Consider the following 25,679-nt stretch of genomic DNA (forward strand, 5'->3'; position numbering starts at 1 on the left):
ACCTTGAAATGTGTCCTCCGAAGGCAGCATTTTCCAGGTTTCGGACGCAGCCAATGACATTATACCCGTGTTACCCTTGATTTCAGGTTTTATTTTGTAGAAACCATCTAAACACCGAAGATGCTTTAATATATGATGTGTTTTATTAGACAGGACAGCTACTTTTTGAATACATTCATCGACAGAAAACGAATAGCTCAACACTGTTAGCCTTATTGTTTAAATCTCGTTTTCTTGATTTAAAAGGTCTTTCTTTTCTTTATTTAAAGCTAGGGTAGGCTATTTTCAGAGCGGCTAGCAATAGCAAATTAGCTTTGAAAGCATAAGATCCCACCCTCTCTTCAGAGCACCTCCAAAGCCACGCCTCCTTCAAAACAGCAGAGACAGCGTTAAATTACCTCATGTCTCAAAGCACAAAACATTACAATAATAATGAACATAAACAACTTAAATAACTCTAACTTGTACCACCTGACTGCTGCAAATTCGTTTCGGCATTGATAGTGTTGCCATTGAAAAGCATAAATTCGAGTCACAAACTGCTCTGAGTATAACGTCACAGGTTTCCATCTTTTCCAAAATTACAGTAGTTATGACGTGAACGCAGCATAAGCTCGATGTTTTGGTTCAGGAGGAACTGTAAAATGTGGCTGCTGTTTTGGTGGCGCTGTTCTGTGACTGACTACTAACTCTGCATAGCATGAAAAACACGCTGATGACGTATGAAAATACATACGATGACAGGCAGGTAGGACATTGTATCATTGCATTCGGACCAAATGCAATAATTGAACGAACATTTTATGGTCATACACCTTCCACAGACGATATACAGTATATACATACACTCACCTAAAGGATTAATAGGAACACCTGTTCAATTTCTCATTAATGCACTTATCTAATCAACCAATCACATGGCAGTTGCTTCAATGCATTTAGGGGTGTGGTCCTGGTCAAGACAATCTCCTGAACTCCAAACTGAATGTCAGAATGGGAAAGAAAGGTGATTTAAGCAATTTTGAGCGTGGCATGGTTGCTGTAGATAAAAACCATGACCACCGATGTGATCTTTGACCCCCAAAATGCAGATACTGCACTCTGCCTTTGGATGACCTTAAACAACTAAAACACTATTGCAAAGGCAAAGTGCAGTATCTACAAACTAAATGTGTTCATCCAACTTTTTTTCATGCTTCTTAATACATGTTTATAGTAATAATAAACTTTATATAATACAGAATTTTCATTTTCAGTTGAACTATCCCTTTAATATGGCCATACATAATTTCCTAGAATTAGAGGTTAGAGAGTAAGTTAACTTATGCTTCTTCTCCCTTTAGCCTAACTTCTAAGTTATTCTCAAACATGTACATTTCCTGTTTATGCTATCTACACCCTTAAAGCTATAATTAATAATTAAAATATAATTATTATGTATTCTTAGATAGCCTATCTGTGAAGTCCAAAAAACTGAGCACTTTTTTTATATATATTAAGTAGCCTATGAAATTAGTGCGTTAAAATAGAGTACTTTCAGTACATTATGCAAGTGTACTTTTTCACCTAGTGCTTGCTGTCGGCCCGGCTGCGCTCATCCGGTTGTCACCTGCTGACTGGCGCCGCTAACTTTTAGAGTAACTTTGTCTAACAAGATAACTTTACCAGACCCAGCTAACTTTTGAAGGAGTGACCCCTGTTAATACAATTGGATTAGCTGCCTGAAACGGAGAGATGTCCGAATCAACAAACACCAACATGATTAAATCGGATTATCATTACGTTGTCAGAGGATATTGCCTTTAATAGAGCAGCACAAGTAACGTTAAGTCAAAATTTGCTAGCGGCTGGCTAGTCAATGTTAACTGATTATAAAGCTGTCAGTTGCCTTACTATGAGTTATTATTTTGCTATCTTCCTTACCAGTCTTTGAATTTCCATTTAACGCGAGTTCAACCATCATTTGGCCGCGGGATTGTGCCATCGTAGGCTTGTTGTTTCGGTGTGTTACGATCGGGGCAAACCGCATACAATCCCCATCGTGACAAGGCTGAAACCGCAGTATCTGCGGTGTCAAAAACGGGGAAACAAAGCTAGAATGCAGTAACATCACTTACTGCGGTTTGCCTTGGTATTGGCTTGGATTTTGTAGTTACTGCAACTGGACACAATTGAACCAGCAAACTTTGTCACAAGACAGAAAAGATGTCACAAAGCCCATTTCAAGTCTTAACTCAATTTTGACCAAATGTGTAGTTACTGCGCTTTGCCTTTGGACGGCAGAATGGGCCGACTGATTCAAGCTGAAAGATGAGCAACTTTGACTGAAATAACCACTCGTTACAACCGAGGTATGCAGCAAAGCATTTGTGAAGCCACAACACGCACAACCTTGAGGCGGATGGGCTACAACAGCAGAAGACCCCACCGGGTACCACTCATCTCCACTACAAATAGGAAAAAGAGGCTACAATTTGCACAAGCTCACCAAAATTCGACAGTTGAAGACTGGAAAAATGTTGCCTGGTCTGATGAGTCTCGATTTCTGTTGAGACATTCAGATGGTAGAGTCAGAATTTGGCGTAAACAGAATGAGAGCATGGATCCATCATGCCTTGTTACCACTGCAGGCTGGTGGTGGTGGTCTAATGGTGTGGGGGATGTTTTCTTGGCACACTTTAGGCCCCTTAGTGCCAATTGGGCATCGTTTAAATGCCACGGCCTACCTGAGCATTGTTTCTGACCATGTCCATCCCTTTATGACCACCATGTACCCATCCTCTGATGGCTACTTCCAGCAGGATAATGCACCATGTCACAAAGCTCGAATCATTTCAAATTGGTTTCTTGAACATGACAATGAGTTCACTGTACTAAAATGGCCCCCACAGTCACCAGATCTCAACCCAATAGAGCATCTTTGGGATGTGGTGGAACGGGAGCTTCGTGCCCTGGATGTGCATCCCACAAATCTCCATCAACTGCAAGATGCTATCCTATCAATATGGGCCAACATTTCTAAAGAATGCTTTCAGCACCTTGTTGAATCAATGCCACGTAGAATTAAGGCAGTTCTGAAGGCGAAAGGGGGTCAAACACAGTATTAAGGCCTGTTCACACCGGGACGATTTTCGCACGCGTTTATCGCCGACGTTTCACGCCTCGGGACTAAACAATGGCCGCCAATGTGAGTGTTCACACCGACGCGCAAAACGCCAGGCGTAAAAGCGTCATTTTTAAAAAAACGCCTCGGGTTCGTTTTTTTATTTTGACGCGGCGCATAAAAAACTGGCCGACCAATGAGATTGGCGCTTTTGTTCACATGCCTGGAGCTGCTGAAGTGACAGTAAAACACGACTTGGTGGCGCTCAAGCACAAAACGGTCTTGCCGAGCACACATTGATACGACGAAGAAGTAGTAAGTAGACAAAGAAGAAGATGAACTGCTAATGCTGCTTGCCAGTTAGCAAAAAGTGTGTGAATGGTTTTGTCCATATACATAATATGTCTATGGTTTTGGCAAGCACGTAAATACTGTCTCTCTTCTCCTTCTGTGTGACAAGCGAGTGTCAGAGGCTTAAAGTGCCGCAGCACCATCTTGTGTACCGGGAGCGCATCGACTGAATGTGCACGTTCACTCGGCGCAGCGCCAGTGGAAATCGCTTGGGTGTGAACACTCAAGACGCGCCGAAAAACGGCACGAAAAACGCTGGCGATAAGCGCGCGCGATATTCGTCCCGGTGTGTACAGGCCTTTAGTATGGTGTTCCTAATAATCCTTTAGGTGAGTATGTAATACTTAAATGTTACTTAAAGGGATAGTTCACCCAAAAATGAAAAATCTGTCATCATTGGTCACGAAGCCTATATGAATTTCTTTCTTCTGCTGAACACAAAGGGAGATATTTGGAAGAATGTTTGTAACCAAGCAGATCTCGGCAACCATTGACTAGTATCCCCCTTGGGCCTTACTTCTAGGCCCAAGTAAGACACTGATTAGCTGGAGCTAAACTCTGCAGGACAGTGGCCCTCCAGGGTCGCGTTTGGAGACCCCTGCTTTACTTGCTGTTCTTAGAAACAGCTGCCTAGGGAGCACCGCCATTTTATACTACACTATTAACTTCTGTTTGGTAAACAATAAAATGGACACCATAATTTGCATGGAAATTAACATTTTAATCAGTTTTATTTGAACTCTTTGAATACACTTTCTAGCATTTAATAACCACATTAAAAGTCAAACAAAGTTTAAACTTTGTGTTCTTATGTAATCCCCCAAAACTCCAGTAGCTGTCAATTCACACCTGCTTAAAATAAAAGTGTCAGCCTGAAAAGGAAGTGTTTACATCATATTTCATTTTACCACTGTAGTCAAGTACATCCATGCAGATGTATTTTGTATACGATGTTTCTATCTTTTGCAAACTTGGCAATTATTTATCAGACTGTATGCTCCCTTTATTGTCTGATACCCTACTTTTAATGTCTTGTAACTTTAATTTGTAGATGTGTTTTTTATATGGCAAACCTACTGTGCAGTGTCTTGAAAGAGAAGAGCCTTCCTCTGAGAACTGCCGTAAAATGTGACGATCATATTCTCTGAACTGTTCCTCATGGGACTGAAGGGTTTTTCACTAGAATGTTTAATTACAGTATGCCATGCCTCAAATCATTCTCAGAATGTATACCATGGTAAGGAAGTGATACAAAAGGTTTTATGTTATGAAAATCTTCCCAGTGTGTCTAAAGTTAGACGTTATTGTGCTGGGATCTGGCTTGTTGAATCATTTATGATCAGAGTATTTCTTCTCTTCCATGGTATATCCCCAAAACTACTCATGTGTATATTCCAAAAAGAACTTCCTTGTAACACGGGGATTTCCTTCTGCTGTCTCTTGAATCCAAACCAGGGCTTTTTTCTTCTTCTTTTTTTTAAGGGAGAGTCCTACAGCAGTGGCGGGATTCACCTGTGGTTGTAAAACTATCACGCTACTGACTGTCTTGTTAAATCTCCTCTTTTCTCACAGTGGCAAAAGTGTTCTTTCAAAGCATGCTGGCATTATCTCAACATTTTTGTTTCATGTACTGTTTTAATATCACTTGTTTTCTTTTCTTATAGGCTATTGTACTCTATTATACACCAATCAGGCATAACATTATTAGACCTTATATTGTGTTGGTCCCCCTTTTGCTGCCAAAACAGCCCTGACCCCTTAAGGTGTGCTGTGGTATCTGGCACCAATATGTTAGCAGCAGATCCTTTAAGTCCTGTAAGTTGTGAGGTGGGGTCTCCATGGATGGGACTTGTTTGTTCAGCACATCCCACAGATGCTCGATTGGATTGACATCTGGGGAATTTGGAAGCCAAGTCAACACCTTAAGCTCGTTGTTGTGCTCCTCAAACCATTCCTGAACCATTTTTGATCTGTGGTAGAGTGCATTATCCTGATAAAAGAGCCACAGCCACCAGGGAATATCGTTTCCATGAAAGGTGTACATGGTCTGCAACAATGCTTAGGTAGGTGGTACATGTCAAAGTAACATCCACATGGATGGCAGGACCCAAGGTTTCCCAGCAGAACATTGCCCAAAGCATCACACTGCCTCCGCCGGCTTGTCTTCTTCCCATAGTGCATTCTGGTGCCATGTGTTCCCCAGATAAGCGACGCACACACACCCAGCCATCCACGTGATGTAAAAGAAAACATGATACATCAGACCAGGCCACCTTCTTCCATTGCTACATGGTCCAGTTCTGATACTCACTGGCGCTTTCGGCGGTGGACAGGGGTCAGCATGGGCATCCTGACTGGTCTGCGGCTATGCCGCCCCATACACAACAAACTGCGATGCACTGTGTATTCCGACACCTTTCTATCAGAACCAGCATTAACTTCTTGAGCAATTTGAGCTACAGTAGCTCGTCTGTTTGATCGGACCACACGGGTCAGCCTTCCCTCCCTACGTGCATCAATGAGCCTTGGCCGCCCATGACCCTGTTGCCGCTTCACCACTGTTCCTTCTCTGGAGCACTTTTGACAGACACTGACCACTGCAGACCGGTAACACCCCACAAGAGCTGTAGTTTTGGAGATGCTCTGACCCAGTCGTCTAGCCATCACAATTTGGCCCTTGTCAAGCTCACTCAAATCCATACACTTGCCCATTTCTCCTGCTTCTAACACAGGGGTCGGGAACCTTTTTTGACCAAAGAGCCATTTTTTCATTTTTGGTTAATGCATTTTTCCAAAAGAGCCACAGAAAAAAATAATATTAAATTATTATTAAAAAACATGCTTTTTTCCCCAATAAAATTTCAACAATAGTAATTATTAGGTCCATAACAAAAAAAAACACATATGCAGAAAACAATAAATAAATTGCAATATGGAATTAATTGTGCAGGGCTTTGTGAGGTTGAGTTATAAATCCTCTTTGTGTGTGTGAACATCTACTGTGTTTACGTGAATACTCGACTTGGCATTTTGATATATTTCTGTAGTCTATTAATCTGACGTGCAGCCGAGGACAAAGCTGTGCTTGTCCGTGTTGCGCTCGGAGCGCGTGCACAACATCCTGTCAGTAATTCAATTGTCTTTCGTGACTTATCACGCTTTTATCATTCATTTTCGTCAACTGAAATCTGCGTGGATTATCATAAATACACATTTATTTATCACAAGGGTCTCTGCGGCAAAAGCGAAAGTACCCGCGGGTGAAATGTTTCGAAATGTCTCTTTCCACAACAGACCACCAGTTTCAATAAAAGGATATATTAAAGTTTGTATAGCCTACTTTTATATTTTCGCTGCTGTTCTAAAAATGGTTTTCGGTTACCTTAAACAAGCCACAGCTGCTTGAATCCCAGAGCAGAAGCTGTTACCACAGAAACGCAAGTGGTTATTGTTTGCTGTCGCGCGACACTCGCTAACAGCACTGAACGTGCGCGGCCGGTACAACTTGAATATTAGTTATTATCATACGTTTCATTAACTTCGGTTGGCTGTACAACAAGGGAATTGTAATTGGCTGCTTTTTTTCTGCAGAGAGCGGATCTCTGTTGATGTGTCTAATTTTTTTTATCGATCATTTACAGGGTGAGAGATGAGCCACATTATTTTTGTCAAAGAGCCAGGTGTGGCTCGCGAGCCATAGGTTCCCGACCACTGTTCTAACACATCAACTTTGAGGACAAAATGTTCACTTGCTGCCTAATATATCCCACCCACTAAAAGTGTTATTTTCTTCACTTCACCTGTCATAATGTCACATGTTATGCCCGATCGGTGTATATCCATAATTATTATTAAATCATATTTTAGTATTTATTAATATTCGTGAACTAGCTTTATATGTATATATATGTGTGTTATTCAGCTTCATTTCAAATAATGAAATTGCAATGAAATGCAAACATCATACTTGAATATTATTTATACTGTATTTCACACATACACAAAAATAAAATGTTATTTATACTTTAATTTATCTGTATGTTCACAAGTACATTAACCCTCAAAGTTTTGGTGAGGGGGAGAAAAAAAATCACAGCTTGCTAAAATGACATAAGGTTGCTGCTCTGACAGTAGTCTGGACAACACTAACTGATTACATCCTACGCAAATGAATTTCTATTGTATTGTTTTCTATTTCACCTTTGTATAGCATAAAATACAATGGAAGGTCTTTTTTCTGTAGCTATTACCGGTAGTCACATAATGTAATTCAGTAAATCATAGTTAAACTATTCTTAATGATTTGATATTTTGCTTATGAATATGATGAGGTGAAAATAAATAAATACATGTCCCTTCCACGTAATGTGCAAGCATCACTGGTGACGTGACTGGATAATAGTGTTTGTTTGTCTGTGGGGGAAGTGAGAGTCAAACTGGGAAGTTCTGTCTTGAGTTACAAGTTAGAAATGAGATAAACCATTTCATTGTTATAATAGCCTGTCTTTTTTTGTTGGTTTAGTTTTTTATTGAAATAATAAATTACTCTTTCAATGTTTCATATTTTTTCAATAATACAATAAGGGTAATTACCAATTTCACCATGAATTAGTCTATCAATAGCTTTAAGACGACTTTAGATTTTGTACTCTCACTTCTTGGAATGGCATGGGGAAAGGGAAATAGTCACATGCACATGTGGGCGTGTCTGCGGGAAGAAATCCCCTCTCGCGCCGGTGAATCATTAGTTGAAGAGCTGCAGAACAGAAGAGACAGTTCAGTGTCGTTCGTGAGGCATTAACAACCGGTTACAAGGATCCATTTCAGCAGATATTTCCATCATGAGGGCAGTGTTCGTTCTTTGTTTGCTAGTGGTAAGTGATGTAGGCTACTTAGCGCTTTGCGCGTGCATGATAACTGCGCGTAAATGTTAATGTCTGTTATTTAGATTGGTAATATTCATTGTCATCAATAGGCTACTGTTATTATTTTTCATGTGCAGCATTTAGAATGCCTAGATTTGTTGCTGAAAGAATGACTCGTCTGTTTCAGGTTACTTTCACTTTCGATTTGAATGCGCAATAACATTAGAGAAGTAACGTTATACATGTTTAACGCGTCTCTGTATCTAAATGACATATGTAAACATTTGCATTGTGTGTTGTTTTATTAAAGTTATTTGATTCAAGCATAAGGTTGCAGTCTTCCGTGATCAAACTGTCACTCAAGGTGGGATTCTCAGGGACTTTCCATATTTCGTCGTTTCAGTTTTAGAGACCCTTTGTCCGGGAGTCCGAAAATTTTCCATGCAACCTTAACTTAACTAGCTCAAAAACATGTGAAATAGGGTTGTTTATTAATAACGAATTGTATGATAAAACAGATTTTTTACTTACATTTGCTTATTAATCTGTTATATGCATTCAAAATGAAATCTTGAGGACTAATATGATTAGAATCGGTGTTTTATTCGTCCAGGCGTGGCCGCCTCTTCATGGGCGCTGACGTGAACAAACATCACATGACTGGTTTTGTAATCCAAAACAATATTGTTCATAATGTTCCTCTAATGTCTTTCTCTTTGACAGGTCACACTGTTGTCCCTTGTGTCATGCTGTGAAGAAACACAGTATCTGAAGAATGGCAAATGCTGCAAAAAGTGTGGACCAGGTATGTGGACATACTGTAATTCGGTGGGGCGCTACAGTAAATACATTTGCATTGTCTAGAGGAAGTATCACCACACTGTAAAATCGAAAATTATTCATCTAATGAGTAACAGGTAACCTTTTGAACTTCTTGTCAAGGCCACTAAAAAAAGTTTAGCTAACTTGAAAAAAATAAGACGGCTTATCATCACATTCAACTTAAGTCAACCCCTTAACTGCTCTTAACTATTTTAAAGGGATAATTCACCAAATAATGAAAATTACCCCATGATTTACTAACCCTTAAGCCATCCTAGGTGTATATAACATTCTTCTTTCAGACGAATACAATCGGAGTTATATTAAAAATGTCCAATCTTTATAATGGCAGTGAATGGGTTGCCCAAAATTTGAAGCCCAAAAAAGCGTAGCCATCCATTATTAAAGTACTCCGGGGGGTTAATAAAGGCCATCTGAAGTGAACTGATGGGTTTGTGTAAGAAAAATATCCATATTTAACACATTATAAAGTAAAATATCTAGCTTCAGACTGAACGCATTTCGTATTCAACTTACAGAAAAAACTGACACAACGTAGCGTAAGCGTTTTGAACTGCGAGAGGCATTACACTTTCTTTGTTGAATACAGAAGGCAGAAGCTACGGAAGCTAGATATTTTTCTTACACAAACCCATCGATTTACTTCAGAAGGCCTTTATTAACCTCCTGGAGCCGTGTGGATTACTTTTATAATGGATGAATGCACTTTTTTGGGCTTCCAATTTTGGGCTCCCATTTACATTATAATGCTTGGATTAACCAGGACATTTTTATTATAACTCTGATTGTATTAGTCTGAAAGAAGAATGTCATATACACCTAGGATGACTTGAGGGGGAGTACATCATGGGGTAATTTTCATTTTTTGGATGAACTAACCCTTTAATATTGTTTCACATGTTCCCTTAAAAATAAACCCATCAGTACTACCATGTTTCACTTAAAGGGTTACTTCAGTGATTTAGCATTAAGCTTTGTATCAGTAAAATCCCGGTAGTATATTCAAATGATCATACTTTCCCCCCCTCATTGTCCCCCTGAGACGAGAGAATTATGCATTTTATTTCTGGAAAAAATCCTCCAATGATGCAAATATCGTCATTTCGCGTCATCTGAGGATTTTTTGGCCAGAGGCTAAAACTACAGCCAGTAGAAGGAGCTACTTCCACATGTTATCAACCCACCCACAGGGGTGGGATCTCACTCACAGAATGTAAATGCGTACAGCCGCTCGGCTCCGGCATTCATAACAGAGCGGTGCGGAGCAAAGCGAGTGATTCAACTTTTCAATGAATTCCTATGAAAGTTAAGCTTCCATAGGCATGAACTGAAAACGCGCCAGACTGCAGACTCCATTCTTCGCTCTCGTGATGAATGAAATCTGACTCCTGCTGCGTTTGTGCCGTGACTTTCGCTCACTCACACTTTATTGAAAAGACACGTTCAGTTTTTAATTGTAGTGTCTGTTCTCTAACTGAACAAAATTATTTTATTACTATGAATATCAAAACAACGGTGGGGGCGGTGCCACGGTGGGCAAGTGATAACCGGTGGCCGTGGCTTTGGGAGTGGCCTCGTTGGGCAGCGAAGCAAGTGCATTCTGGGAGTTGTTGTCTTTCATCCACATGAGACAAAAATACATTTTCTGTCTTTTCTCAGTCTAGAAGGCACCAAATTCAAAAATACTTTCACATTTCTGCCACATAAATGACCCCTTTTAAATACACATTCATCTTCCCAGCGCTGAAGTACCCCTTTAATCTTATTCCTCTTTTCTTATAAGAATCTCTTAGTTTAATCAAAGCAGGTAGTTACTGTGAGTGTGTCACAGGTAAGAGGATGTTGGTGGACGACAACTGCGAGGACCCACGCTGTCAGGACTGTCAAAATGGAGAGTATCAGAGCGGATACACAACCCAAACCAAATGTGAACGCCAGCCCTACTGTGACCCCAGTGAGTATCTATTACTGCTGAAATATTAAGGGGAAAAGCTGTTAATAAATACAATATTTACTCTTGGCTTCAAGACTTTATCTATTCATATTAATTATTTTTTTATCTGTTAATATCAGTTGTAAATTGTTTTTAAAAACTATTAATATTCACGATAAAATCATGGATAAATGAATGTGCCAAATGGATAAATGTAAATGTAATCTCTTCTCTTGCTTTTCTGTTTAAATCAGATTCACATTTCCAGCCACAACAAGATAAACCCAGTACAACCAGTCTAAGCAAATGTGTGTGTGAGCCTGGACGCTACTGTACAAAAGATGATGACTGCATCACTTGTATGGAACACACAGTTTGCAAGCCAGGAGAGAGAGTCGCCGAAAAAGGTTTGTGCTGTCAGTATGTATATAGCATATATACATCCTCTGGTTTATGTTGAGTCTGTCCTGAACTGCACCTCCAGAATAATAATATGCCACATCCCTTAGACTAGATTTTGAGATTTTGTAATCATTGTACTCATCTTGTTTGCCTAAAGACACTTGCAGAATCAGTTTGGACTGGTGTAGCCTAGTGGTTGAATGAAAGGTTATAGGTTTACACCTCTGGCGATGTTTAATCTTTGCCCCTCGTCTCCCTGTATTTGCACAGGTTCACCGGTCAGTGATACTGTGTGTATACCATGTGACCATGGAACGTTCTCCACTGAAGATTCAGCCGACACTTGCAAGGAATGGACAAAGTATGAAAAATCGTTCTGATTTTATGTCCCTTATTCAGCAAGGATAACAATGTTACATATACAGTATATTATTTATAATATATTTATAATGTTACAAACGATTTCTATTTCAAATAAAAGCACTTTCCATTCATCAAAGAATCCTGGAAAGAATATAATATATATATTCACATAAATATGTAGAAACACAACATTTTCAACATTAATAATAATAAAAAATGTTTTTTGAGCAGTAAATCAGCAAATTAGAATGATTTCTGAAGGATCATGTGACACTGAAGACTGGAGGAATGTTTCAAAGGAATAAATTACATCTTAAAATGCATTAAAATAGAAAATAATTTTCATAATATTACTGTCTTCACTGCATTTTTGATCAAACAAATGCAGCTTAAGAGACTTCTTTCAAAAACATTTCCAAATCCAAATTTTCGAATGTTTATAATTTTTGGTTTATTACTTATTAGCTTTTTTTTAATCATAAAAAAAGTTTAGAAATTGTTTTATATACTGTTTAAAGTTTCCTTTTTTCCTGTGTCTAGATGTGGCCATGGATATGATCCAAACACTCCTGGCAGTTCAACCTCAGACCAGGCCTGTTGTGAGTAAAACGTGATATTCCTTATTAATCCCATGCATTCTTTGTCCAAAATCGCTATAAATTTTAAATAGTAAACAGAACTGAAACTATTGTTGATTTGTTAGCTCTTAAAAGACTTAACGTGGGTGTTGAAAGTACAGTAGTGAAACTAGAGTTGTGTGGGTGGAGTCCAGTTCCTGAATGGCTAAGTTTGTGTGATCACTCATGCTTATTTGAAACAAGACTGTGAAGCAGAGCCGGCCCTAGCATTTTGGGGGCCCTAAGCAGATTTCCAAAAGGGGCCTCCACTACCTACAGTTTCACCTCATCACCCCTAACCCATTCCAACGTATACTTCCTACACTGACTCCTTATTGTAAAGTTTGACCAAATTGTCTTACTTAATATATTTATCTTTCAAGATATAATATGAAGATATCTTTACTTATGCAAACTTTAAAAAATGTTGAAGATTTTAACACTTTTTAGATAAATGTGTCAACATTTAGTGAGTTAATGCTTTAATAAAGTAAAAACACCTGCCAATATTAAAATTACAATAGAGAATAGTATCGCCTATTAATAATAATTATAATAACAGAGAATAAGTAGGCTACTGTTCTGAGCTGGCATGTTTTAGTCCAGATTCAAATGAAAATAACTTCATAAGTGTAAAAAACAGTGATGGGAATAACGGCGTTACTAATGGAATAATTTTTTTCAGTAACGAGTAATCAAACGAATTACTGTTTCTCCCATTACAACGACGTTAGCGTTACTGAGAATAAAATGCGGCGTTACTATAATTGAGCTCACTGAAGCGGTTTTCAGGCTCTCTGTCAGTCGGATCTGCAACGTTTTTTTTCTCTCTGGTTGGTTGGTGTGTGTGTGTGCAGGCGTGCATGCCATGCGTGTTTGTGGTACACTTAACTGATGATGATTTGTGGGTGGGAGAGAAGGTTGAGGTTGAAACACAAACCTATGACACACGCACACACATATGCAAAGTCACACCGGTCTATGAGTCACACACACCAATGACCAGGAGGAGTCAGAGCGATGGCAAGTCCAACGACTTCAAAGGTAGCTTTCGCAAACTGGAAGTAAAAGCGCTACTTTTCCCTCGTTGAGGTGAAAGGTAAGATTGTTTATTGTAACGTGCAACTTATGCCCAGGAAGAAAGAGTCTCTCCACGCCGGTGGCAAGTAATTCTAATCTAATGAAGCGTCTCACATCATCACATGCCACCACAAACTGAACAGGTGATAACGTGAGCTCCACTACCAAAGGAGTAGTACAGTACTGATAATATTCACACAATATTTACACTAAAGTAGGTCTACTGATAATATTTACAATAATGTATTGAATTTGATAGGTGTCTCTCATATTGTCCCACAGCAACATTACAATAGTGTACATTAATGTACAATGTTTTATAATAATAATTTATTCTATTTAGTGTCCACTAATAGTGTTACATATTTGAACATTTGAAGAAAAAAAAAGTAACAGTAGTTACTTTCCCTGGTAATTAGTTACTTTTATAATGATGTAACTCAGTTACTATTTTTAAGAAGTAACTATAACTAATTACTTTTTTAAAGTAACGTGCCCAACACTGGTAAAAACACGTTTAAAAAAAGTATTTAAGTAGACCTATTTAAATATTTGGAGTTGTTTGATAAACACTAAAGCGAATACAAAAATCTGAATGGCTGTTTGAAAACGTAACTGTTTGCCTTCTTTTCCTCTCCGTTACGAGTAGAAACAGGAATGTGTACAGGGGTAACCATGGCGACCACGTATTCTGCTGTTCCATAAGCGCCACCTCCTGCCAGAGTGTGAACTTGCATTTTTATTCAGCCCGTCGGCTGCTTGTACAGATGATCAATGCAAAAACTAGATTGAATTTACACGCAGCAAACACACAGTATTCTTGAATTGCACTGGTAGATGGAAAAGAAGCTAATATGCATTCTAAAACAATTTGGATATTAAGGTATCTAGAATTATTTACGCATACATGATAACAATGCCATGCACTACACTGATACCGTGGCTCATCGTCTTGAAAGCGCTCGTGAATGCTGAATTAAACCAATAAGACATGATGCAGCAACCGCCATTTTAACAGTATCTTTTTAAAATGTAACACTCTTATCTCTGCAACAGATTGATAGTGTCGCCGCCTCTTAATTTTCAAACATCAACGCACACGACTGTCACAAGCAAACTTTATCAAACGTATTACCACATACTACTGTCTTAAATGAGGTGCCCCTCTCGCAGTCTATGGTCACTACCCATCACCGCTAAAAGTGTTCTGTTTTCCCTCCGCTAAAGATCCACCAATTCTGCGAATCCGCTCCCGTGTTTTCCCACTTGTTCCCCGGCGTCACTCAGAGTCTGTGCGCGGAAATCTGGAAATCTGACAGTTCCAGAATGTTGACACATTAACAGTAGGCCTATGCATTACAATCCGCGGAATTAGTAATTTGGTAGTTTGTTTTTGTATTTCTGTTGGTATTATTTTGCTCCTGATCTTCTAATAGTGCTAACAACTTGTACAAAATACACGTTCTTGAAAGAAAATTATAATTCTTGTCTAATCAAGTTTTTGTACCCGATCTGATCTAATATAAATAACACCAACTTTGCTGTTGATGGCACACTTTGTAGAATATATATATAGGCCTAATTTCATATAACAACCCATAAACTGTTACAGAATGTATAAATTACTTTTGATATAATTCTTATTACTATTTAGGCTATATCTTCCGTGTCATAATGTAAAATACTAAAAATATTCTACTTAATTTTATTTGGACAATTTAGTAGAATAATTGAATAACTGATAACAGAAAAATCTCAATCCCAGTAAAAGATAATCATCTGAAAGGGAATTTTTTTTTGACTTATGTACAAGCATATCAATATTTACTTAATTTAATTGCCCATATTTTAATTGAAGATATGTCATAATAAAAAAAAAAAAACATAGGTAGACAATAGATTTTGTCATAATAGAAATCACTCAATTAACCTATAGGTTTTAATGAAAGTGAAGATGCCTAAAATGTACATCTAATTCATGAAAATATTAAATAATAGCCCCGTTAATTACAATAAGTATTAGGCTACATTTAAAAACAATAGCACTAGTAACAACATGCCACTTGGGGCCTTCTGTGCCAAATATGGCTGGGTCATCTTACCCCAAGTGTCTAATTTGATCTTTTTTTTTCTTCAAAATAAAAGCTATAACATTTGCTCCACAAAGCCATCATTAACAACATGTCCACAAATCCTTCATTAACAAATAGACACAAAAACTTTGAAATTCAACATAATACAATGTCATATATCACTGTTTTTGATAGACACAAAATTAGATCAAAACTGTTTTGACTGACTAGTAAGAGTAAGATGGATAATTTGTATGGACAAGCACCCAATCCTCACCCCCAATGCCACCCCACCCCAGTGCCCCTTTTTTGGTTTGGGCCACTGCCCCTCAAAATGTCTGTGCACGGCCCTGGTCTTAACACCTGGCGTGGGGCCCCCTGGTGGCCACGGGGGCCCTATGCAATCGCTTATATCACTTATTAGATAGGGCCGGCACTGCTGTGAAGTGTTAGCATCGTTTTCAATACACACGAAATGTTTTGCAATACTGTCAGTAGTAATGTTTTGATTACATCCACCTGAATATTAGGCATGAGGAAGATCGTCTTCTCAGTTTGTTGTGTGTGTTTTGTTTTTCACATTTCAGTGGGTACACCCAATCACAGAGTTTTCACTGGCGTGGGAGTTGCAGTACTTGTGTTTATAGCCATCATAGTTTTAGTTGGGTTTTTTCTCTTGAAGAAAAGTAAGTACTGCAACCTACAAATGATCTACCAAATGTTTCTATAATACCACATAGTAGTAAACAATAGAGTGCAACAGTGCCTGCCCACTTTTTAAGCTCCATTGGTTCTGGAAGTATTTTTTCCATTCATTTCTCCCATAAGGATTTCCATAAAGTCCTTTATTAAAGCGTTATGTGCCATGAACTATGAAAACTTGTTTCTGCCACAGAATCAAAAATAAAAAAGGTTGCATCTTGCAATTCTGACTTTTTTTTTCTCAGAATTACGATATAAACTCGCAATTGCGAGAAAAAAAGTCAGAATTGTGAGTTTATCTCTCACATTTCTGAATTTGGATTATATATTAAGTCATAATATTCTGTATTATATTCTGACTTTATATCTCGCAATTCTGACTTTATAACTCGCAATTCTGACTTTATAACTCGCAATTCTGACTTTATATCTCGCAATTCTGACTTTATAACTCGCAATTCTGACTTTATATCTCGCAATTCTGACTATAACTCGCAATTCTGACTTTATAACTCACAATTCTGACTTTATATCTCGCAGTTCTGACTTTATATCTCGCAATTCTGACTTTATAACTCATAATTCTGACTTTATAACTCGCAATTCTGACTATAACTCGCAATTCTGACTTCATATCACGCAATTCTGACTATAACTCGCAATTCTGACTTTATATCACGCAATTCTGACTATAACTCGCAATTCTGACTTTATAACTCGCAATTCTGACTTTATATCACGCAATTCTGTCTATAACTCGCAATTCTGACTTTATATCACGCAATTCTGACTATAACTCGCAATTCTGACTTTATAACTCGCAATTCTGACTTTATATCACGCAATTCTGACTATAACTCGCAATTCTGACTTTATAACTCATAATTCTGACTTTATAACTCGCAATTCTGACTTTATAACTCACAATTCTGACTTTATATCACGCAATTCTGACTTTATAACTCGCAATTCTGACTTTATATCACGCAATTCTGACTATAACTCGCAATTCTGACTTTATAACTCGCAATTCTGACTTTATGTCTCGCAATTCTGACTTTATAACTCATAATTCTGACTTTATAACTCGCAATTCTGACTTCATATCACGCAATTCTGACTATAACTCGCAATTCTGACTTTATATCTCGCAGTTCTGACTAACTCGCAATTCTGACTTTATATCTCACAATTCTGACTTTATAACTCGCAATTCTGACTTTATATCTTGCCATTCTGACTTTATATCTCGCAATTCTGACTATAACTCGCAATTCTGACTTTATATCTCATAATTCTGACTATTAGTCGCAATTCTGACTTTATATCTCACAATTCTGACTTTATATCACGCACTTTTGACTTTATAACTTGCAATTCTGACTATAACTCGCAATTCTGAGAAAAAAAGAATTGCGAGATGAATTTTGCATAATATGATTATATATACAAACATTCCAGTATTCTGAGAGCATTGAGAAACCGACTCGATTACCTAATTTGCTGTGATGCAGTGGGCGGAGCTAAAGATGATTGGTGGAATTTTCTGCACAGAATCATGGGTAGTGTAGTTTTTCATGGCAAATTCTGCTGTTAAACAATTATTTTAAAAATAAGTTGAAATAATTTGGCTAACAGCTTCAACAGAAGCAAATACTATCAATTAGCACCCTCGTAGCTCACAGTAAGGCTTGGCTTAAAAGTTTATAAGTTATCGTTAAAAAAATCTATTTCCCTGTGGAGAAAATGAGTTTTTACTTCCGGAACCCCGACTGTTGCGCTCTATAGGCTTTCATATTACAATTTCTATGTGATCAAGTGCTCATTATATCTTTCATAAAACAAAAACAATTATCAATAATTGCCGTTTTTACTTTCCTCTAGGAAATAATGGATGGAAAGAGGTAAATATCTGGGTTTACTATTTAATCATATACAACATAATGCAGTCATGCACAGCTCTTCCGAGGTGCATCACCCTTAAATAAAAAGAAAAGTAATGTGTGGAGATTAATGATAATGGTTCTTTTGTTTTTTAGCTGCCCATAGTGAACCCAAATGTAAAGATCTTAAATATGATAAAGAAGCCACAAGATGCAGATGTTGAGAGAGCAGACCGGCCATTTCAACCATTGCAACACCCTGAGGAGGATGTTGACCACAGCATACCTCAGAGCCCCACGCCAAGTAACATGACAGAAAATGGAAATGTTGTCGATCAAGAGCAGGGCAAGGAACATATCATTTCATGTACTGAATCAAATTCATATTCATAGAGCAAAGTCTTGTACAAAATACAGAAATCTGTGCTCCCATCGTGTTACAACCATCAACGTATAGAGCATTACATTATAAAGTACTGCTTTACTCTAAATGTCCCCAAAACAGCATGTCTTACACAATCATACGTGTTTTTTTCATGACTGAAACAGTAACTCCTTAGCATGAGCTTTGTGTTTTTAAACGTACAGATACTACTCAATGCGGCTGAGAGTGTTTGCTGTGTCATGTGGTAGTTATGAAATGCTGCTGTGAACTCATAATCCACGAACATAATAAATACAAGTTAAAAATAGAAGGCAATCAAAACTATTTAGATTCAAACAACAAAATGAAAACAGTGATGGATTGTAGTGGTGGCTTATTGTTGTGCTAGCACACACGAGGAAGAAAAGTGGCGAAGCACTATGAAAGCTCCTAAGGAGATTTTCCCTCAAGTCAGATATAGTTTGATCAGAAAAATCATCACAACAACACCAATGTGATGCAAGAAGACAGAAGAAAGCTAACGCATCCCAATGCTTTGGTTTTTAAGAATGGTACTTTATATGTAGGACAGTGTTGACGGGGATGAATTGGGCTACTTTAACACTGTTGCCGCGGGTTGTTTTTCATGTCCGTGGGTTGAAGCGACCCCAATTATGTGATAGTTAGCCCCGGGAATTCCAGTTTTACCGGGGAACCACCCCTGAAACGAGATTGGGCTTGTTTTGGGCTAGTTTTGTGTAGCAATTGGGCGGGTTTTGGTGTGACAACCTGGCAACCCTGATGAAGTATTGCACACTTCGAACGTTTTACAGAATGCTTGTAAACTAACGAAAAGTTACGTTTTAAACATTCACAGAATGTTCGGAAGTAACATTTTCAACACTTAATCAGAACGTCAGGAAAACTTTCTTGGAAGGGTTAGCTGGGATAGAATATACACTGTTAAAAAATGACTGCAAATTATTTTACATTGCTTTAACTCATACAAATAAGTTGGACATTGCTTAACTTATTCTGATAAGTTATACAAGATTTAACTCATTATTTTAAGTCAGTTTAATTTAATTTAATTTGCAATAGAATCCCGGTTTATTGTACTAAAAAAAAAAGGTATGGCAGCAACTTTTTTTCTTTTTTTTTACATTTACATTTTTATGCATTTGGCAGACATTTTTATCATTTTACATCTTGTCAGTTCTTGCTTTCCCTGGGAATCGAACCCATGACCTTGGCGTTGCTAGCGCCACGCTCTACTGTTTGAGCTACAGGAAAGCTTTACAGTGTAGTGTTATACAAAAACGTGAGTATAATAATTATGTTCACAATATCATGTATAATATTTATTTTCAATGTTTTGGCTTTGTACTCATTTATTTGCTGTTAGACAGACTGTTAAATGTTGGGATAGCTGTGGTGCTGTGTAATGTAAATATTTCCATTGTACATTACAATTTGTGAATCGTTTTTATTGCATTTGATTTTGTAACCCAAGTGTCGGATTTATGGGTGAGTTACAATTTCATTTGTGAAATAAAACCCTCTGTACATATTAAAGCATTCCTGATTCTTTATAAATAACCCATCTACCACTGCAAGACATTTACTCGCTCGCTACTTATGAGGTGTGAAATGTCCACAGAAAAACTATCGACAAATGTTATGGTGTGAAACTGACTGCAAAGAGATGCATTGTGGGATACTCTGACTGTCCACAAGAGGTTGCCATTTCCATGTCTGTGGTGTTTCGGGATAAAATGGCTCGCGGTAAAATCACAATGCAATATTTTCTTAATCCAACACTTAATTTCTTTCATTCTTTTATCTTTGTTATTTTTTTAAGAAAAAGTACAATTGTAATGGAATGATGTATTGACATGACACATTCTCTTAAAGATCATATTTTTGTATATATGTAAACAAACAGCTTGTTGAACTATAAATAAGGCTGTATATCCAAAGCATATGACCATATGCTGGGATCAGGAGGCCCTTGTGCGACACATTGATGGCCGATTTAGGCATTGTATCTCACACCATTGTTCAACACCTCAATCCTTATCTCAATATCACAGCCTTTTGCCTGTCATGTTTAGACTGGGATTACACATCATTTGGGCCACTGAAAAGGGGGCATGGAGGAGATTGTTGTGCCCAGTGTGTGTTAGCTGTGAATATGTGCTTGGGGGGTGGCTGGGAGGTGCTCCTTTTTTTTGTACCCAGGGGCTTTCTCATTATCCTTGGATTAACAGACCACAGGCCTTTGAATTTACATGGAGGCCATAGTGATTGGCAAGGAAGAGTTTTCCTTTTATCATTCCCTCTGCAGAGGGGAGGCCACAAAAACAGAATATTGTCCTACGGCCTAATCCTATTGGTGTGTTTGTGTCAGAGATTTATAAAAGAAACCAAAAGGATGCAAGATTTTTTTTTTTGTTGTTGCCTCATCCCTTGACGGATCAGTTTATTTATTTGAGATTCTATTATTTGATCATTTTCTGATACCAGTTGGTGAAATATGCACAGGAAATGTTAATGATAAAATGTTAATTGTATTATTTTTGTATTCTATATTGCTCCATTATATTCTTTTAAATCACTTGACTTATTGTGTCAGAATCATAGGTCAGAAAGAATACTATTTATTTTTCTCATAAGTCAGGTTTGATCCTATCCTTTGAGCACCAAATGAGGGTAGCCTATAAGGTAGAAGCCTCTGGCACTTTTCGTTTGTCAAGTCGTGACTAAACAGGAGAATAATCTTAATTATCACCCTTTAAGACGGAACAATTCATGTCCTTAATCCGCGCCGCTTTGAATTGTTTTAACAGATCAGAGCTAGATATGCAAATCCCTTAATAGTAGTGTCCTCACTGATAACACGAAGCCTAAAACCAGCCTTGAAGTGAAACGCTTTGAACGCGTCTTGATCTGCCTCCAAAATCTGAGAATTCCTCTTAAACGACAGCAATTATCATATAAAGTTCGATTGCGTGGACTTTCTTTTAAAGGTTTTAGAGAGTGGTGATGGATAAATGTGTGACTATAAAATAGTAAAACAACAAAATAGTTCTAAATTCCCAGTCTAAATTCTGATTGGATGAGCCGCGTTGTCAAACAGCGAACAGCAAGATTTGTTTAATCCAATTGTAATGCATACAAAATGGTTTACCGATTCAAAAAACGATGGATTTTATCCCATTGCTGTTATAGCAGTTTTATAAAAAATAATTCTGTATTACATTTAATAAAGGCAAATGTTTGATAAATAATGGTCGCTATTTTCTTACATTTTCGCGGCTACGAACAATATTCGAGTTATAGTCAGCTCACTGAAAATCGACAGGTTTTTTTTTCGCGGTTTATTGATTCAGATATGGGTCTCACTTTCAGAAATTATTACAGCTGGAAGTATATGCTTCAGTAACTAAAACTAAAAGCAAAATATGGAATTTCAGCTAACTAAAAGCAGAATTTCGCATTTGAAATAATTTCCCATTGTAACAACCCCTCAGATCATTAACATTGACCATGACCAAAACTTTTCGATTTTTCAACGTTTTATTTTAGCAAAAATAAGTCAGCAGGTAAATGCATTTATAATTTAAACAAAATAAATGTACAATATTTACACATCCTTTGGTTTTAAACCACGCAGATTAAATCTTGTTTGCAGACTTCCACAACAAAACGTTCCCAATGGTTTCAAAGTGCAAAAAATCAGTCTAGGGTGTTTTGGATGAACAGTTTCATTGACTTTGTTTGAGAAGGTCGTGTGTGGAAAGGTTCACAGGTGAGTAGGAGTCCCTTGAAGGCCATCCAGCCCACCATTTCCCAAAGTCTGGACTTTGAAGGTGTTTCAAATCGCTGGGTTTCTTGACAATATCGGAGGTCGCTGTTTCCGCGAGAGACCAGATTTTAGGTTTCTGGACATCGACGTTTTGCTTACACACCTCTCTTTTGGTCTCACACGATGTGTCAGACTTGTCACTTTCCTTGGGCTGATCAAGTCCTTCCGCTAAACGGTCCTCCACCGTGACATCCTCCTCCTCCTCCTCTTCATCAACCGTTTGAGGATCGATCTCATCTTCATCCTCCGTGCCTTTCCTCAAGGACCCCTCCTCTTCGCTCTCACCCTCCTCTTCCTCATCCTCCTCATCGGACTTTCCTTTGGATGCCCAGCTGACCCGGTTCTCCTTCTTCAGGCGGCGCCGGGCGTTGGCGAACCATGTCGACACCTGCGTGAGGCTCATCTTGGTGACGATGGCAAGCATGATCTTCTCGCCTTTGGTGGGATAAGGGTTTTTCAGGTGCTCGCTGAGCCAGGCCTTCAAAGCGCTGGTGCTCTCCCGGGTGGCCACCTTGGTGACCCGACTCGGGTCATCAGCTGGCATGGGACGATACGGAGTGTAATAGGGTCCTCCGCGTGCGAGGAGAGCTTGGTGATACGGTAATGCAGCCTTGAGGTCATAGGAATTGCTCTGGAAGTAAGCAAGAGTTTCGGTTTTAGAGTATGAACAATTTTGCAATACAATAAAGACATTAATACATAGTCTATAAAGTTATTATACCTATTTCACTTTTTTAATACATACAAAAAAAAACTTTTTTCTGCATTGAATTGTAATGCAATATGAGAAGAACTCACAATACTTACAATGTGTGCAATGTGTCCCGGATGAGGATAAGGGATGAAGCTGTACCCCGGTATTCCTGAGAAAGGTAAGGGCACCCCAGCCATGCCCACAAGATGTGGCGGTGGCTGTTGCATTCCAGGTGGGCAGCCCAATAATTGATATCCAGCGGGCATGTTGATGTTCCTGTCCATGAAGAAGTTTCCAAACCCCGTTGGTGAAGCAGGCATCCTTACTCCCTGAGCTCTGGTGTTTGAATGACACTCCCCCGAGCTCACGGGCGCTCTTTATAGGCGGAGCCGCATCAGTGGGCGGCGCCAGGGCAGTTGATTGACAGCTGTGATCCGAAGGATTTCTCTCTGGGAGTAAATCCCTTCAAAGGAGAATTTCGGTTGTTCCTTTTAACGGCCTCTAAAAGTCTTTAAACTCATGATGCTTATCTCACGCTTATCCGTACTGAAGAGTGGAAAATAGTAGGGCTCCATTTGAAATTCGCATTGCTCTTGTATAGGACCTGAAATATTTTCATATAGCCTAGGCTATAAGTATAAATCCATCGAATATAGGCTACATGTAGAAAATCCGCCAGTTTTAAATGATTGTATAATTGATAAAGTTTTTAAAAGTTCCTTATTACAATAGTAGGCTTAAATTATATAGGCTATTAATTAAACATATATATATAAAAAAAACACATTTTATATGTAATATATTTTGATTATAGCCTACATGTTTAGGCTATTTAATCTTGTTTACATAGCCGGGGGGAAAACTTAAAAAAGTGATACTAAGGCCATTCGGAATACCTTCAAATGTCGCACATTAACGGCTCAGAATAAACTTTTTTCTCCATCTTGCTGGGACTGTTTCATCTTTTTGTCTGAGCAAACCGATACAAGACACAACATGACGAGCCATTATCAGAATTTGATTAGCAACACGGTGCAATGTGTGTCTAAAGCCTTTAAAAAGGTACGAAAATACATTTAGCGGTTTTAACTAATTAACACCGGTTTGAAAACTTTAGTGGCTTTGATTTGACATTAAATCTGATGTAGACTAAGTTTAAAAATGCATGTAGGCTATTTAACACGTGTTGCGCGTGCCTTTTTTTTTTTTACTATAGGCCTAAGTTTGATCTTATTTTGACTATAATGGGCTCTTTGGTAAAAATATAGGCTGCTATGTAGGCTATTTTTGATATTTAAATTTGTAAATGAGCATTACTAAAAAGTTGTTAAGTTATTAAAATATTAGGCTATAGCCGAATCCTTTAGAATTTTGCAATAAATAGCCTAACTTTTACACACCGTTGTTAGACGTAAAAAATAAAGTCCGTCAAACCCGCCGATTTTATGAATCAAATAAGCGGTTTTTTTTTCTCTAATGAACTGCATTTAAATTATTTCCGCACGGTTGCAAATTATTTTTTTTCTTTCTGATCCAAATGAACCTGGACTATGAATTATTTGGCTTTATTGTGACCGAACATCAAACCTCTTTTAAAAGGGGATGACTTTGTTTTTGGCCACAACAAACCAGTACAATTGTCGTAATTAAATAGGTTTAAGTGAAACAGGTGTCGACTAATGTATATGGTAATTGCAGCATAACAGATGTTAATGTAGGGAGATACTCAGATAAGATTAGAATTCCTAAACATACATACCAATGCCCTGGAAAGAAAAGCACAGCAAACAACCCGATAGCAGGGGGTGCAGGGTCTCTGACATTGGAAATACAAGTTTTTGTTGTTGAAACTTGCTCTTTAATCTGTTATCTAGTAAACAGTGCGAAGGATGGCATGCATTGTTTCCTAAAACTTTGACATTAAGTCGAGTCATTTCTCATTGCGTTTTATGCTTTATTATTTCACCTGTTTATACCTTGATCTTTTCCAAAGGTTCATCACCTTTTATTCTGAAATGTTTATTAAGGTTTTGTGAAGGTGTGAGACATTTCAAGGGCTGACAGACAGACAGATAAAAACTGACAGAGAGAGAGAGTTTGGAAGCAGGGTGGGGCTCAGATCCCCTTGGGCCAAGAGCAAATTTACTCAACTAGCACAATGGTCAAAACGGAGTGCAAAGAGCAAAGCTTATGCTGCATCTCTGGAGATAAGCAGCTCAGGGCTGTGATTATTGTGTTCCTCACACACTCGGCTTTCTCCTCTCTTTCCTCTCTTCTCGCACACAATACAGGTGTACTCATGTTCTGACAGGTCCAGTTAAGACTGTTTGCTCAGGGGATGTCAGTCATTTGCGGAGAGGAGAAAAGTGTGAGATAGTAGTCCAACATACTTCAGATAAGAGATGAGCTTTTCCAGTTCTTCCCCACATCAAGATCGTCATGAGCACAGATTTCTCCTGAGAGCCGAATTCAATTTTGTTTCACTCTATCGGAGCCAGGATTCAAAATCCTTGTGGTTTGTGTTGTGGTTAACCAAACA

At 38.2% G+C, this 25,679-nt stretch overlaps 2 protein-coding genes across 2 annotated transcripts; one reads left to right on the plus strand and one right to left on the minus strand.

The window, feature by feature from the left end:
* The first annotated feature begins 8,154 nt into the window (after positions 1-8,154).
* Positions 8,155-20,179, plus strand: cd40 (CD40 molecule, TNF receptor superfamily member 5). The gene is made up of 9 exons (XM_079803678.1): positions 8,155-8,328; positions 9,043-9,124; positions 10,994-11,116; positions 11,350-11,502; positions 11,768-11,858; positions 12,401-12,459; positions 16,217-16,315; positions 18,216-18,235; positions 18,371-20,179. The coding sequence occupies exons 1-9, from the start codon at positions 8,296-8,298 to the stop codon at positions 18,605-18,607; spliced, it is 897 nt and encodes a 298-aa protein (XP_079659804.1). The 5' UTR covers positions 8,155-8,295; the 3' UTR covers positions 18,608-20,179.
* A 2,166-nt stretch (positions 20,180-22,345) lies between these two features.
* Positions 22,346-23,460, minus strand: irx7 (iroquois homeobox 7; the record flags this gene model as incomplete). The annotated part of the gene is made up of 2 exons (XM_079802114.1): positions 22,346-23,077; positions 23,254-23,460. 2 exons carry the CDS (start codon positions 23,458-23,460, stop codon positions 22,346-22,348), a joined length of 939 nt encoding a protein of 312 aa, XP_079658240.1.
* Positions 23,461-25,679: the final 2,219 nt, after the last annotated feature.

Source organism: Gobio gobio, assembly GCF_949357685.1.
Source record: "Gobio gobio genome assembly, chromosome: 21".
In the NCBI taxonomy this organism is placed as follows: Eukaryota; Metazoa; Chordata; class Actinopteri; order Cypriniformes; family Gobionidae; genus Gobio; species Gobio gobio.

Bases quoted from the DNA above. Each gene is read 5' to 3' on its own strand.
- cd40 (XM_079803678.1), top strand. From the start codon at position 8,296: ATGAGGGCAGTGTTCGTTCTTTGTTTGCTAGTG. The intron at 12,460-16,216 runs GTGAGTAAAACG...TTCACATTTCAG, and splicing joins AACCTCAGACCAGGCCTGTT to TGGGTACACCCAATCACAGA. The intron at 16,316-18,215 runs GTAAGTACTGCA...ACTTTCCTCTAG, and splicing joins GTTTTTTCTCTTGAAGAAAA to GAAATAATGGATGGAAAGAG.